The 10,724-nt window shown below is 56.8% G+C and overlaps 1 protein-coding gene across 1 annotated transcript in view; it reads right to left on the reverse strand.

Moving 5' to 3' along the window:
* Window positions 1–18: 18 nt before the first annotated feature.
* Window positions 19–10,724, reverse strand: part of ARHGEF37 (Rho guanine nucleotide exchange factor 37) — a 14,013-nt gene continuing 3,307 nt past the window's right edge. Inside the window, exons 5-14 of the mRNA XM_009285735.1 lie at window positions 10,345–10,492; window positions 9,262–9,461; window positions 8,590–8,720; window positions 7,903–8,007; window positions 6,150–6,260; window positions 4,608–4,937; window positions 3,525–3,653; window positions 2,176–2,371; window positions 1,565–1,737; window positions 19–1,083 (exon numbers count right to left, since the gene is read on the reverse strand). Of these exons, the coding sequence (XP_009284010.1) occupies window positions 874–1,083; window positions 1,565–1,737; window positions 2,176–2,371; window positions 3,525–3,653; window positions 4,608–4,937; window positions 6,150–6,260; window positions 7,903–8,007; window positions 8,590–8,720; window positions 9,262–9,461; window positions 10,345–10,492 (1,733 nt within the window). The 3' untranslated portion in view covers window positions 19–873. The remainder of the gene's footprint in view (window positions 1,084–1,564; window positions 1,738–2,175; window positions 2,372–3,524; window positions 3,654–4,607; window positions 4,938–6,149; window positions 6,261–7,902; window positions 8,008–8,589; window positions 8,721–9,261; window positions 9,462–10,344; window positions 10,493–10,724) is intronic.

Raw genomic sequence — 10,724 nt, forward strand, 5'->3', positions numbered from 1 at the left:
GGGGCAGAGAGACAGTATAACATATTATAATGTCAGCGTATCAGTCACACGAGCTAGCATCAGCGGTGTACAGAGCGCTTCTCATCGCCAGAGCTCAAAGTGCCCTCAAAGGGGTCACTAGCATCAGCCCTGCTGTGCTGTGGGGGGAAACTGAGGCCAGGAGTGGTGCTTGGTGGCCAGGAGGGCTGGGGAGGACCCCGGCCACGGCACTCAGCCCGGCACCCTCCCATCGCTGGCAGCGTGGCCGGGCAGAGGCTGGCGTTGCCGTGCCCTTTAGCAGGACATGAAGGCTGTGCTACCAAAGGGACCACAATGGCATATCAGGGTGGGCAGCCAGGCAGGCGTGACACCACGGTGAGGAGCAGGGAGCCATGTCTCCAGGGCTGCTCCACCTTGGTCTCTGCACTCAAACCAGCAATTTCCCGGAGAGCCTCTTCCCAAGAGCCCCAGATGCTCCGTGCCAGGCTGAAGAGCCCCTCTGCAGCACTGCACCCTTTGCAGCTTAGTCCTGATCTAATTGGGGACAATGCTGTCTCGTCACCCCTAGGGACACTTTTGTAACTGACGTGGATTTCAGCAAATCCCTGGAAAACTGCAGCCACCTGCCCTCACTCTCTCATGCTCCTTTCCTTTGTGCAAACACGTATGGGACATGGCACCCTCACGCCTACTCATCAAAATGTGCCTCCCAACTGCCGTCCCTCACACCCACATCCCCCGGGACGTATTCTGCCAGCTGCTTCCCACCTCCTTCCCAGCCCGGGACCACTATGACCACCCGCCTCCACCATCTCCCGTGACAAGTCCTCGGGTGCCAAGCAGACGGCTCTCATCCGATGAAGCCTGTGCCCTTGGGTGCTGGGCTGGCTGTGCTCACACAGGCAAGCTCCAGCCCATGGACTCCTGCACAGGGACGGTCACCAGGTAGCTGGAGGGCACATAGCCCCTCTGACCATTCACATCCACCAGGCTCCACTCCTTGCTCCCCTTCTTGTCGTGTGGCTCCAGCACCACCACGGGCTGCCCTGCCTGGAGGCTCACCTCCTGCGGACTCCTGGCTGCGAAGGAGAAGCCGGCAACTACCTGCAAAAGGCAGGGGAAGGAGGGAGGAAGCCTTTGCTGGACGCGAGAGTCAAAGGGGAAAAGGACATACATGGCAGGGCAGGACCTAGAGGGGACATGGAGGTTGTTTCCAAGAGGGCAGTGCAGTACTGCCACCGATGGAGGGACACTGTGGACCCCACCAAGCACAGTTCTTTTGCTCTGTCCACCCCAGGTCCCAGCAAGGCAAACACTAGCCTCACGGGGCACTCGGCCACCAAGCACAGTTCTTTTGCTCTGTCCACCCCAGGTCCCAGAGGTGACACTAGCAAACACTAGCCTCACGGGGCACTCGGCCAGGGGCTGTGACACTTCCCTGCTAGGCACATGGCTGCACATGCATGACCATGTGTGTGCTGGAAAAGCAGGTCCACCTTCCCACCCACATGCTGCACACACAGAGACTAGCGTGGAGCTGGTGGGGTTGCTAGGAATGGTCCTGGGGGGTGTCCCCCACTCTCACCTGGAAAGCTGGGGTGAAGGTGGCCACCTGGGGCCTGGGAGCTTCAGGTGATGCATATGAATGTCGCCTTCTCTCTGTGCTGCTCTCCAGGGCTGGCATCTGCATCCCAGGCTGCTGGCTTTGTACTGGGCAATAGGGCTGGAGTTTTCCAGCAGGCACAAACCCTCGGGGACCTGGAGGACATGCACACACACAGGTCATGGAGCTCTGCTGCCTGGCACATGTAGGCACAGGTCGGAGGAGAGAGGATTAAGAACTTGGCTGTTGCCTGGCATGGCACAGCAGCCCTGTTCAAACTGGTCCATCACTAGGGGATATCCAGTAGCAAAACCCCCACAAAAGGGGTTCAAGACGTTTCTGTGTGCATGGGATTCTCTTTTCCCAGCCACAATGAGCCATGAGTGCTCCCTCATGGGGAAACCTGAACTTAACAGCTAATGGCTACGGGTGCAGCTGGCAAAGCAGAGGTGGGTTTGGGCTGAGCAAACCCTGGAAGGGAGGACCCAGGAGGCAATGGCCTGCTGTTTCATCCAAGATGAGGAAGTGGTTCGGGTTTGGTTTCTGACCTTGGTGCCGAGGTGGGGAGAGGCTCCCCATAGCACTCACAGTACCTCCAGCATCCACCAGCCATCTGCTTGTGTTCCCCTTAGTGTCCACACTTTGCAGCAGAGCTACAATCTGTCCCCTTTGCAAGGTCAGGTCCAAGTCTTTGCTGCCACTGATGTTGCTTGTCACTTGGTAAAGTTTGTCTGTTCCGTGCTTGCTCACAAGGGAAAGGACTTTCTGCTCCTCAGCAGGGTTCAGAGTCTGGTGGGGAGCAAGAGACACAGGAGCACTTGATGAGACAGGCAGGAGACTGAGGCCCTCCATGTACATGTGCTCTCCTTTCTGCAGGATCACATCCCAGTGAGAGGTTAGAGGAGAAACTCCTTCACACTATCTGCTCTACCTTATGGTTTGGAGACGAGTGTCCAGAACCAGAAGAGCTGAGACTGTTTCATCCCTGGTTATTCCCAGCCAGCTGCTGTCGGGGTCTTGGGAGAAATACTGTGGCTGTGGCAACCCTCTGTGCCACTTTCTGAGCCAACCTCCCCCCCAAGATCATAGAATCATTAAGGTTGGAAAAGACCTCTAAGATCATCGGGTCCAACCGTCAACCCAACCCCACCATGCCCACTAAGCCATGTCCCTAAGCACCTCATCTACATGTCTTTTAAATATCTCCAGGGATGGGGACTCAACCACTTCCCTGGGCAGCCTGGTCCAATGTTTAACCACTCTTTCAGTAAAGACATTTTTCCTCACGTCCAATCTAAACCTCCCCTGGCGCAACTTGAGGCCATTTCCTCTCGTCCTATCGCTTGTTACTTGGGAGAAGAGACCGACCCCCACCTCGCTACAACCTCCTTTCAGGGAGTTGTAGAGAGCGATGAGGTCTCCCCTCAGCCTCCTTTTCTCCAGGCTAAACAACCCCAGTTCCCTCAGCCGCTCCTCATCAGACTTGTTCTCCAGACCCCTCACCAGCCTCGTTGCCCTTCTCTGGACACGCTCCAGCACCTCGACGTCCTTCTTGTAGTGAGGGGCCCAAAACTGAACACAGTATTCGAGGTGCGGCCTCACCAGGGCCGAGTACAGGGGCACGATCACTTCCCTGCTCCTGCTGGTCACACTATTTCTGATACAGGCCAGGATGCCATTGGCCTTCTTGGCCACCTGGGCACACTGCTGGCTCATGTTCAGCCGGCTGTCAGCCAACACCCCCAGGTCCTTTTCCGACAGGCAGCTTTCCAGCCACTCTTCCCCAAGCCTGTAGCGCTGCATGGGGTTGTTGTGGCCAAAGTGCAGGACCTGGCACTTGGCCTTGTTGAATCTCATACAGTTGGCTGATGTTAGGCACTGGGAAGCCACAGTCCTACCTCTTCACCTAGCTGGCCTGAGACACCCCCTTCCCAGCTCCCACCTGTGACACAGGGCTCGGCGTGACCGTCTCAAACGTCTGGCAGAAGGTACGGAGCTGAGCGCCAGACTGCTGCAAGGTGTCTTCCACCATCTTCCAGAAACTGGGCAGAGGCATGCGGCCATGAGGCATCTGTGAAGACAGACCCTGAGATCAGAGAGGGCCCTGGGGAGGGGAAGAGCTGTGGGTAGGGTCAAAAGAAAAGGAGCAGGAGGAAAAGAGGTGAGAAAGCAAGAGAAGAGACCTTGTCACTAAAGATGCACCTTGCATCTAGGATTTGTTTCCCATTGGCAAGGAGAGCTGCTGCTCTCTGGCTTTGAGCCACCTGCCCTGGGCAGGGCAGTCACACGCAGGGCTCTTGGGCTGTACCCAGCCCATCGCAACAGTCCCTGGGTCCTGCTGTCCTGCCCCAAGCCCACGGTCCCACCTGACTAAAAAGGGAGACAAGTGGATGTAGCTCCGAGGTAGATGTCTGCAGCGTAAGCATCCCAGACTGAGCAAGGGGAATCCACCCTCATGACTAGGAACGTGCAAGCAGTGCCTGAGAGAATACCTCCATGTGGCTGCATCTTGTTCTCATCTTGGTCATGGGTCAGGCCAGGGCCATGCTATACCCCAGGGCTCTGGACTGGCCTGACCCACCACGTTTGCAAACGTCAGGCTCAGAGAGTGCAGTGAGGAGTCCTGGGAGATAATCTCCCAGAGGATGGAGGTTCAAGGGATGCTCATTCCTCAAGCCAGGAGCTGTCCTTCTCCTCCTTGCCTTCCCAGCACAGAGCTCTTGGGAGCTCAGAGTTAACACAGATCTCTCAGGCAGCACATCAATAAATTACCAGTGGTGTCCTCAAAGAGAGAGCAGGACAGTTCCTGGCAGTGAAGAAGAGACAAGTTGGCTTTCCCCAGCTGAAGGGGAGGAGAGATCACTTACAAATGCTAGACAGGGAGCTGTGTGTCTGCAAGGGCAGGCTTGGGCTACAGCAAACCTTCAGTGCCCTGACATCCAAGTGATGTCCCAAGCCTGAAGAAGGCAGGTCTGGCTCAGCATGTGCACCAGTTTGGGCACACACGCCAAGAGGTCACTCTCACCTGCTCTAGCTCCTTTTCTGCCTGGTGCAGGACCTGGGCAGCCAAGTCCCGTTGCAGGGCACTGAGGGAGCACAGTATCTGCCCTAGGAGCTGCACAGCCACCTGGTTGAACCGTGGGAGCTCGGCCACCAGCAGGGCATTGATGGCAAGGTAGGTGTTCATGGCTGCCTCCTCATCGTATGTCACACTGCCCATCTCGCTCTTCCGCTCCTGGATCTCCTCATAGTCCAGCAGCTTGTCCACGCGCTTCTTGACCAGCTGTTGTGGCCCCACCAGCATGTCTGAGAGGCTGCAGAGGGGCTGGCAGACCAGCCTGTCCAGCCGTTGCTTCTGTGGGGCGAGAGAACCCAAATCTCCACGTAAGCCCCCCAGACAGGCCTAGCTGCCTGCATGGGGCACTGTCTTACACAGGCAAAAAGGTGAGGGGGAGGGGGAGGGCTTGTGTGGAGTGGGGAGCATCTGAGGCATCCTTCCCTGAAGGCACATAGGATGCCAACCAAAGCAGTCATGCATGCCACAATTCAAAACTTGTGCTCCATGCAAATGATCGTGTAGGACCCTCACATGCAAGGTCCCATGGGCCAAGGGGGGTGCTGCAGTGACTGTCCCATGCACGTCATAGTGTCCTGGTTTGACGGAGGCCCTTAGCCCAGGGTCTATGTGGTTATCCCATGTAGCTACCCTCCCTCCCCATGCTGGCACTCCTTGGGGATGCTGGCATCCAGGTGTGGGGTTCAGACTGCCCTGCCACACTCTTCACTGCTTGGAAAACCTCCCTGACTGCATTCACGGTGGCAGCCACCACCCAAGAGGGAGTTCTGGAGAACCAAGCAGGGGTGGTGGAAGGAGACAGATGGGGCGGTCTTGGGCTCCCAAAGGCGAGTACAGATGCCCAGAAGGAGTAGGTAGGTTGGACTGAGGTTTGGTGGCAAACACCTTGTGTGAGCCAAATAAACAGTATGCCTGGTTTCCCACCATCCTGTGCTCTGCTGCAGCCCTGCCTGCATGGCTGGCCGTGAACATGTGAGGGCCCTGAAGGCATAAATAGTCTCTAATGGCCCAGACCACCCTCACCTGGAGCCTCCACCCACACCCCTGCCCACAGCCCATTTAAGGGCCTTCAGCTACTACTTGAACATTGCTGTGGGTGAGCTGGTTTCTGTCTCTGTCTCCTGGGTGGACCCTGGACCTCTGCTGTAGGTAGCTCAGCTCCTAGATGGACCTCTCAGATGGACATTGCTTCTTGCCCCCAGCTCTGCATGGACTTAGTTGTGTCTCTGTCTCCTTTTGTTTCCTGGATGGACCTTGGAGTGGGTTTTTAACTTAATGTGTCTGGGACTGCTGATGGACCCTGTTACCTGCCCCTTCATGTTCAGGCCCAAGGGGACTCTGCCTGTTGGTGAGGACACTGCCTGCTCTGGGGTTCCTCTCAGCTCTTGGCTGCCCTGCCCTAGAGCCAGCCCCTGCTGTACCCTGGCAGAAGGTGAGAGCGCAATGCTTGGCTGTGACCCTGAAGGAGATCTACATGGAAGGAGCACTCACAAACTCTGGGAAAACAGTGCAATGGAAGTATTCTGCAAAGTGGCGGTACTGCTGGGCAGGTCCCTCGTCAATCTGCAGCTCATGCTTGTGTGGGGTGGGCACCAGGAACGCCTGAAAGGGAGAAAGCCATCAGACCTGACCTGCAGAAGCTGCCCAACACTAGCTAACCCATCTGTAACCTATCCCTGTGTTCCCAAAGACATGCCAACAGTGCATGGAGCACCCAGCCTGCGTGCTCTGTGCTAGCAGCCCAGTGGGACTAGCTCTGGGCTACTCTTGTCTGCAAGCCTGAGTCCCAGCCTGCTGCTGGTGCCAAGGGAAGCCTGGCCTCCTGCTCCTCCTGGGCTTGGCTTTGCTGCCCCTTGGAGCACTGCTCCTGCAGTCAGTCCTGGAGCAGCAGGAGCAGTTTCTTTGGTGCTCATCAACCATGGCTGCCGTCAGGACACTCTGAGAGGCCCAACTCTATTCTAAATCCTCTCTTTTTGCCTGTGGTCATGTTTAGGAGACCCTTCCTTTGTAGCCCTCCTTGCCAGAGGAGGGACTGGAGATGGGAATATAAAAGGGGAAAGGGAAGGTGGCAGTTCTGAGACCTGTGTGCTTTTCCTCAACCCTACAGGAGCTCTTACACAAGCAGACATGGCTGTGACGATCTTGTATGCACCAAGATTTGCCTCTCCTTGTGGTGGGGGCACTGGTACAGACAGATATACAAAAGGGAACTTTCAGCCAGCACAAAGAGAGGCCAGGCTGTCTCTGCTCTATGAGAACATGTCTTCATTGGCTTCTCAGGATGTCTTTGAGAAGCTTTCAAAGGGAGAGACATGGGGCATGTATGCAGCCCCACCTTCCCCCACCAGCAGCTCCTCTGAAGCTGCATCCAAGATGCCGCATGACTCCTAACCACAGCTTATTATCTAGGCAGCCCAGCCTATTTGCAGACACTTGATATCCTGGCTGAAGCCAAGAAGCTGGCTTACAGAGATGCAGCTCACTGAGGGGCAGTGCCAGGCAGGTCCCCAGGAGCACTCAATGTCCCAAGGAATGGTCATACCCTGTCCCTCTAGCTGATGCCATATCTCACTGTCATATAGATTGCCATCCTCATGTTTTCTATTCTAATCCTATTTTATCTACTCTTTGGGCTACAGAGAGTCTTTCTGTCCCCTTTTCCTCCTTCCCAACCCTATATGGGGAGCCCTTGTCAATATCTTCATGACAAGGTCTTTCCAGCCCTTGAATTGCTGCTTTCTGAACCCTCTGCCATTTCCTGAGACTTTCCTGATAATACAGTGTCTGGGGATTTCAAGTTTTGCCATTGCTCATACTTTCATTTCCCTCAGATGCCCCAAGGGATTTCCATGAGAAAATCACAGCAGCTACTCAGACAGGTCATCTCAGAAGGGAAGTTTGTTGTTTCCCTGATTTGGGAACACATCTGCCTTATACCTGTTATGCAAGAATTCCCAGGCTGAACAACACTTAGCCTTCTCAGCTATTTAATGCCTTGAGATAATGATCAGTTATCAGACTGTGTCAACGAAGCCTTGACTTTGTTTTAAGCTCTGCTGGACCTGAGCGATCCTTGGATGTTGTGCAAGCCCCCGGCACAACATCTTTAGCTGAGAGATGCAAGTCACTGAGCATCCCCAACTGATGCTGGTTTCCATAGGGATTTGAAAGTATTCTGTAACCCCAAGAAACAGGTCCTGAGGCCTAGATGGGGCCAACCCCTTGCAATTTATCAGAGTTTTACCTCTAAATGACCCAGGTAGGATGCCATGTTCTCCTTCAGCAGAGCCACGCTGGACACCACGCACTGGAACTTCTCTTCCAGGTCGTCATACTCCCTGTCCTCCGTCTGCAAGGCAAGGGGCAGCTTATCCCCAGCACAGGCAGGCCAGGCAATGCCTCAGGCAGGGCTGATGCCCCTCACTGGGTGCTAATGTAAAAAGCAGCCAGGCACCTGCCTGAATTAGCTTACAGTGCTGGGGACAGGCAGGGGAGACCCTGAGAGGCTCCAGGAACCTGAAAAGGGCCAAGATCTAGGGTGCTTCGGATGCATGCAGAAACAGGGCTTTTGGCGTGGTTGTGGTGCTGGGAAACACCATCGTGTCTTTCCTTTCGCTAGGGTGCCTGAGGATCCTATGGGGGCCAAAGCACTCCCCTGCAGTGCTCTGAGGCTGGGAGCGAGGTGTGTACCTGCATCCCTCCTACCCCATGGTTCTTGGGATTGGGGACCAGGAGCCACCCTTAGGCTGCTCGAAAATGGGACTGTAGCTCATGTGACAGCACAGGCCACTGGGTGTCAGCATTGGCCACGCCACCTTGGCTCCGCTCTCCCCGTCTGGCTGGTAACGTGTTGCGGGAGGCAGTGGAAAGCCCCAGAAACGACCCAAGGAGAGGCAGTGCGTCCACAGGCGGTGGGGTGCGGGCTGCCCACCTTGGCCACGATGCCGGCCTCGTGCATGAAGAGCCGGCTTAGCCGCGTGGTCTTCTTGGCAATGGAGTGCGTGTTGAGGCGCGCAAAGCGGTCCCGCAGTGTCAGGTGCTCGGCCTTGTTGTATTTGGTTGCTGCCTCAGGTAGGGGCACACAAGGTGGGAGGAAAAAAGATCAGAAGAGGAAACTTCAGGGCAGCATCCTCAGCAGCCTGAGTGGGCAACGCAGGTGAGCAGCACCAAGGCCTGGAGCTGACAAGTCACGATCAACAGGGTAAGCACAACCCACATCAAAGAAAGGCAGCCCGGGGGAAAGTACTATGAAAACCAAAAAGAAGAGCAAGCTCCCGTTTGTGGAGAGCCTGATTTCTCCTATCCCAAGGGCAGGCCTGTTCCTCCCCATTTCCCAGCTCCAGGAATGCAGACAGGCTAGTTTTGTGCTCAGCCGCGCCATGCCACCCTGCTCCTGCAGCCTTCAGGTCTTGCCCAGAGTGGCATTTGAAGGACCAGAGCAGTGCTGGGAGCTGCCTGCACAAGTCAGGATGGGTGGAGGGCAGGAGAGCTTTGAACTGATTTAAGTGGGAATTAGTGCAACACCAAGGGGAGATGCTGGGGTTAGGATGGGGCTTCCCAGACACCATGCCCCCTGCCTGTGCCGTGCCCCCTGCCCGCTCACCTACTTCTCTGCGCCGTTTGTACTCGTTGATGTTGGCGTTGACCTGGGCCATGGCGCGGACGGCTGCCTGCAGGGCCGGGTAGGCGCTGGCGCTGGTGGGAGTGTTCTCCAGGATCTTTCCCAGCAGCAGTGGGTATTTGGTGACCCTCTGCACTGGCATCACCAGGAAGAAGCTGAGGTCCGATGCACCTGTGTGAGGCCTGATGGAGAGGGGAATCACTCAAGGTTGCAGGCTGCCCTCCTGCCCCGCCGGTCCCCCCAGCTTCTCTGCGAGCATTTTGGGGAGAAAGCAGTGCCTCTCCAGCTGCAGGGGAGCTTTGCTGCTTTGGACCTGCAGGCAAGCTGTGCCCAGCAGCCGTGAGGGGTTTCTGGCTGTGAATCCCTCCTCCCCACCAGCTGCAGGGCCACCCCCCGGGAGCGCTGGCAGGGGGACGCCGTCTCCATCAGCCCCGAAGGCAGTGCCAGCCCCGGGCGGGTGCCCTGCCTCCCTGAACAGTGCTGTGCTTGTCTAGCTAGGAGGCACGGGATCGGCGCTTGCTCCGGGGGCAATGGGGGGGGGAAGGGTGTGGACAAAGTGCAGGCAGGCTGCAAGCAGGATGCCCCTTCTACCCGCATGCAAGGCATCGCTCATTTGGGAGTCACATCGCCTGTGCCCTGAAAGAGAGAGCAGCAAATCCCAGCAGCTCCTCTGCTGCCACTCCTGCTTCTCCTGGCTCTGACAGTGTTTGTGACCCCTCTGATAGTTCAGGAGGGGTTCGGCAGGTCCCCCGGGGCCAGCCTGTCTCTCTGGTCAAGCTGGGGAACATGTGCCCTCCGTGAGCACAGCCTCTGGGGCTGTGGAGCAGGCAGGACCTATGGGTGCTACCCCATCCTGCTGCTTGTTTTGGGGTCCACCATAAAAGACCACCAACCTGTAATGTCCCTCTGGCAAGTGGCCCCAAGGATGCAGGACAGGCTGCCAGGGACTACACCAGGCAATGCCACAAAGGTACCCATGCAGGCAGCTTGTCCAGAGAGGAGAAGGGCAAGGCTAGTAGGTAAAACAGGGAGAGGGAGGTGGTGGCCTCAGCAGCAGGTACCTACACTGTTGCATTCAGGGTCTCTAAGATCTCCTCCTGCAGCCTGGGGTCCTTGCGGTAGCTCTCCACCAGCAGGAGAGCATGCTCGTAGCTGGCACAGTAGATCTTGTAGACAGTCTCCATCTCCTCCTTGAACTCCTGGAACAGGGTGCCTGGGGAAGGAGAGTGAGGCTAGAAAGGCTGGTCCTTTCCTATGGCCTCAGAGAAAGGCGGAGGTTTCTCCCCAGCCTGCTGGAAGGGTGAAGCAGGCAGAGCAGTGCCAGCCAAACATGCCGGGGCAGTGCTCTGCATCCCGGGCACCTCCGCTAAGCTGGGCCTGATGCTGCCCCCCCCCCCCCCCCCTTTCCCCACCCCAGGGGGGCGCCCGGCCCCCCTGCGGGGGCG

This window comes from Aptenodytes forsteri, unplaced genomic scaffold (genome assembly GCF_000699145.1).
Source record: "Aptenodytes forsteri isolate BGI_AS27 unplaced genomic scaffold, ASM69914v1 Scaffold54, whole genome shotgun sequence".
NCBI classification, from domain to species: domain Eukaryota; kingdom Metazoa; phylum Chordata; class Aves; order Sphenisciformes; family Spheniscidae; genus Aptenodytes; species Aptenodytes forsteri.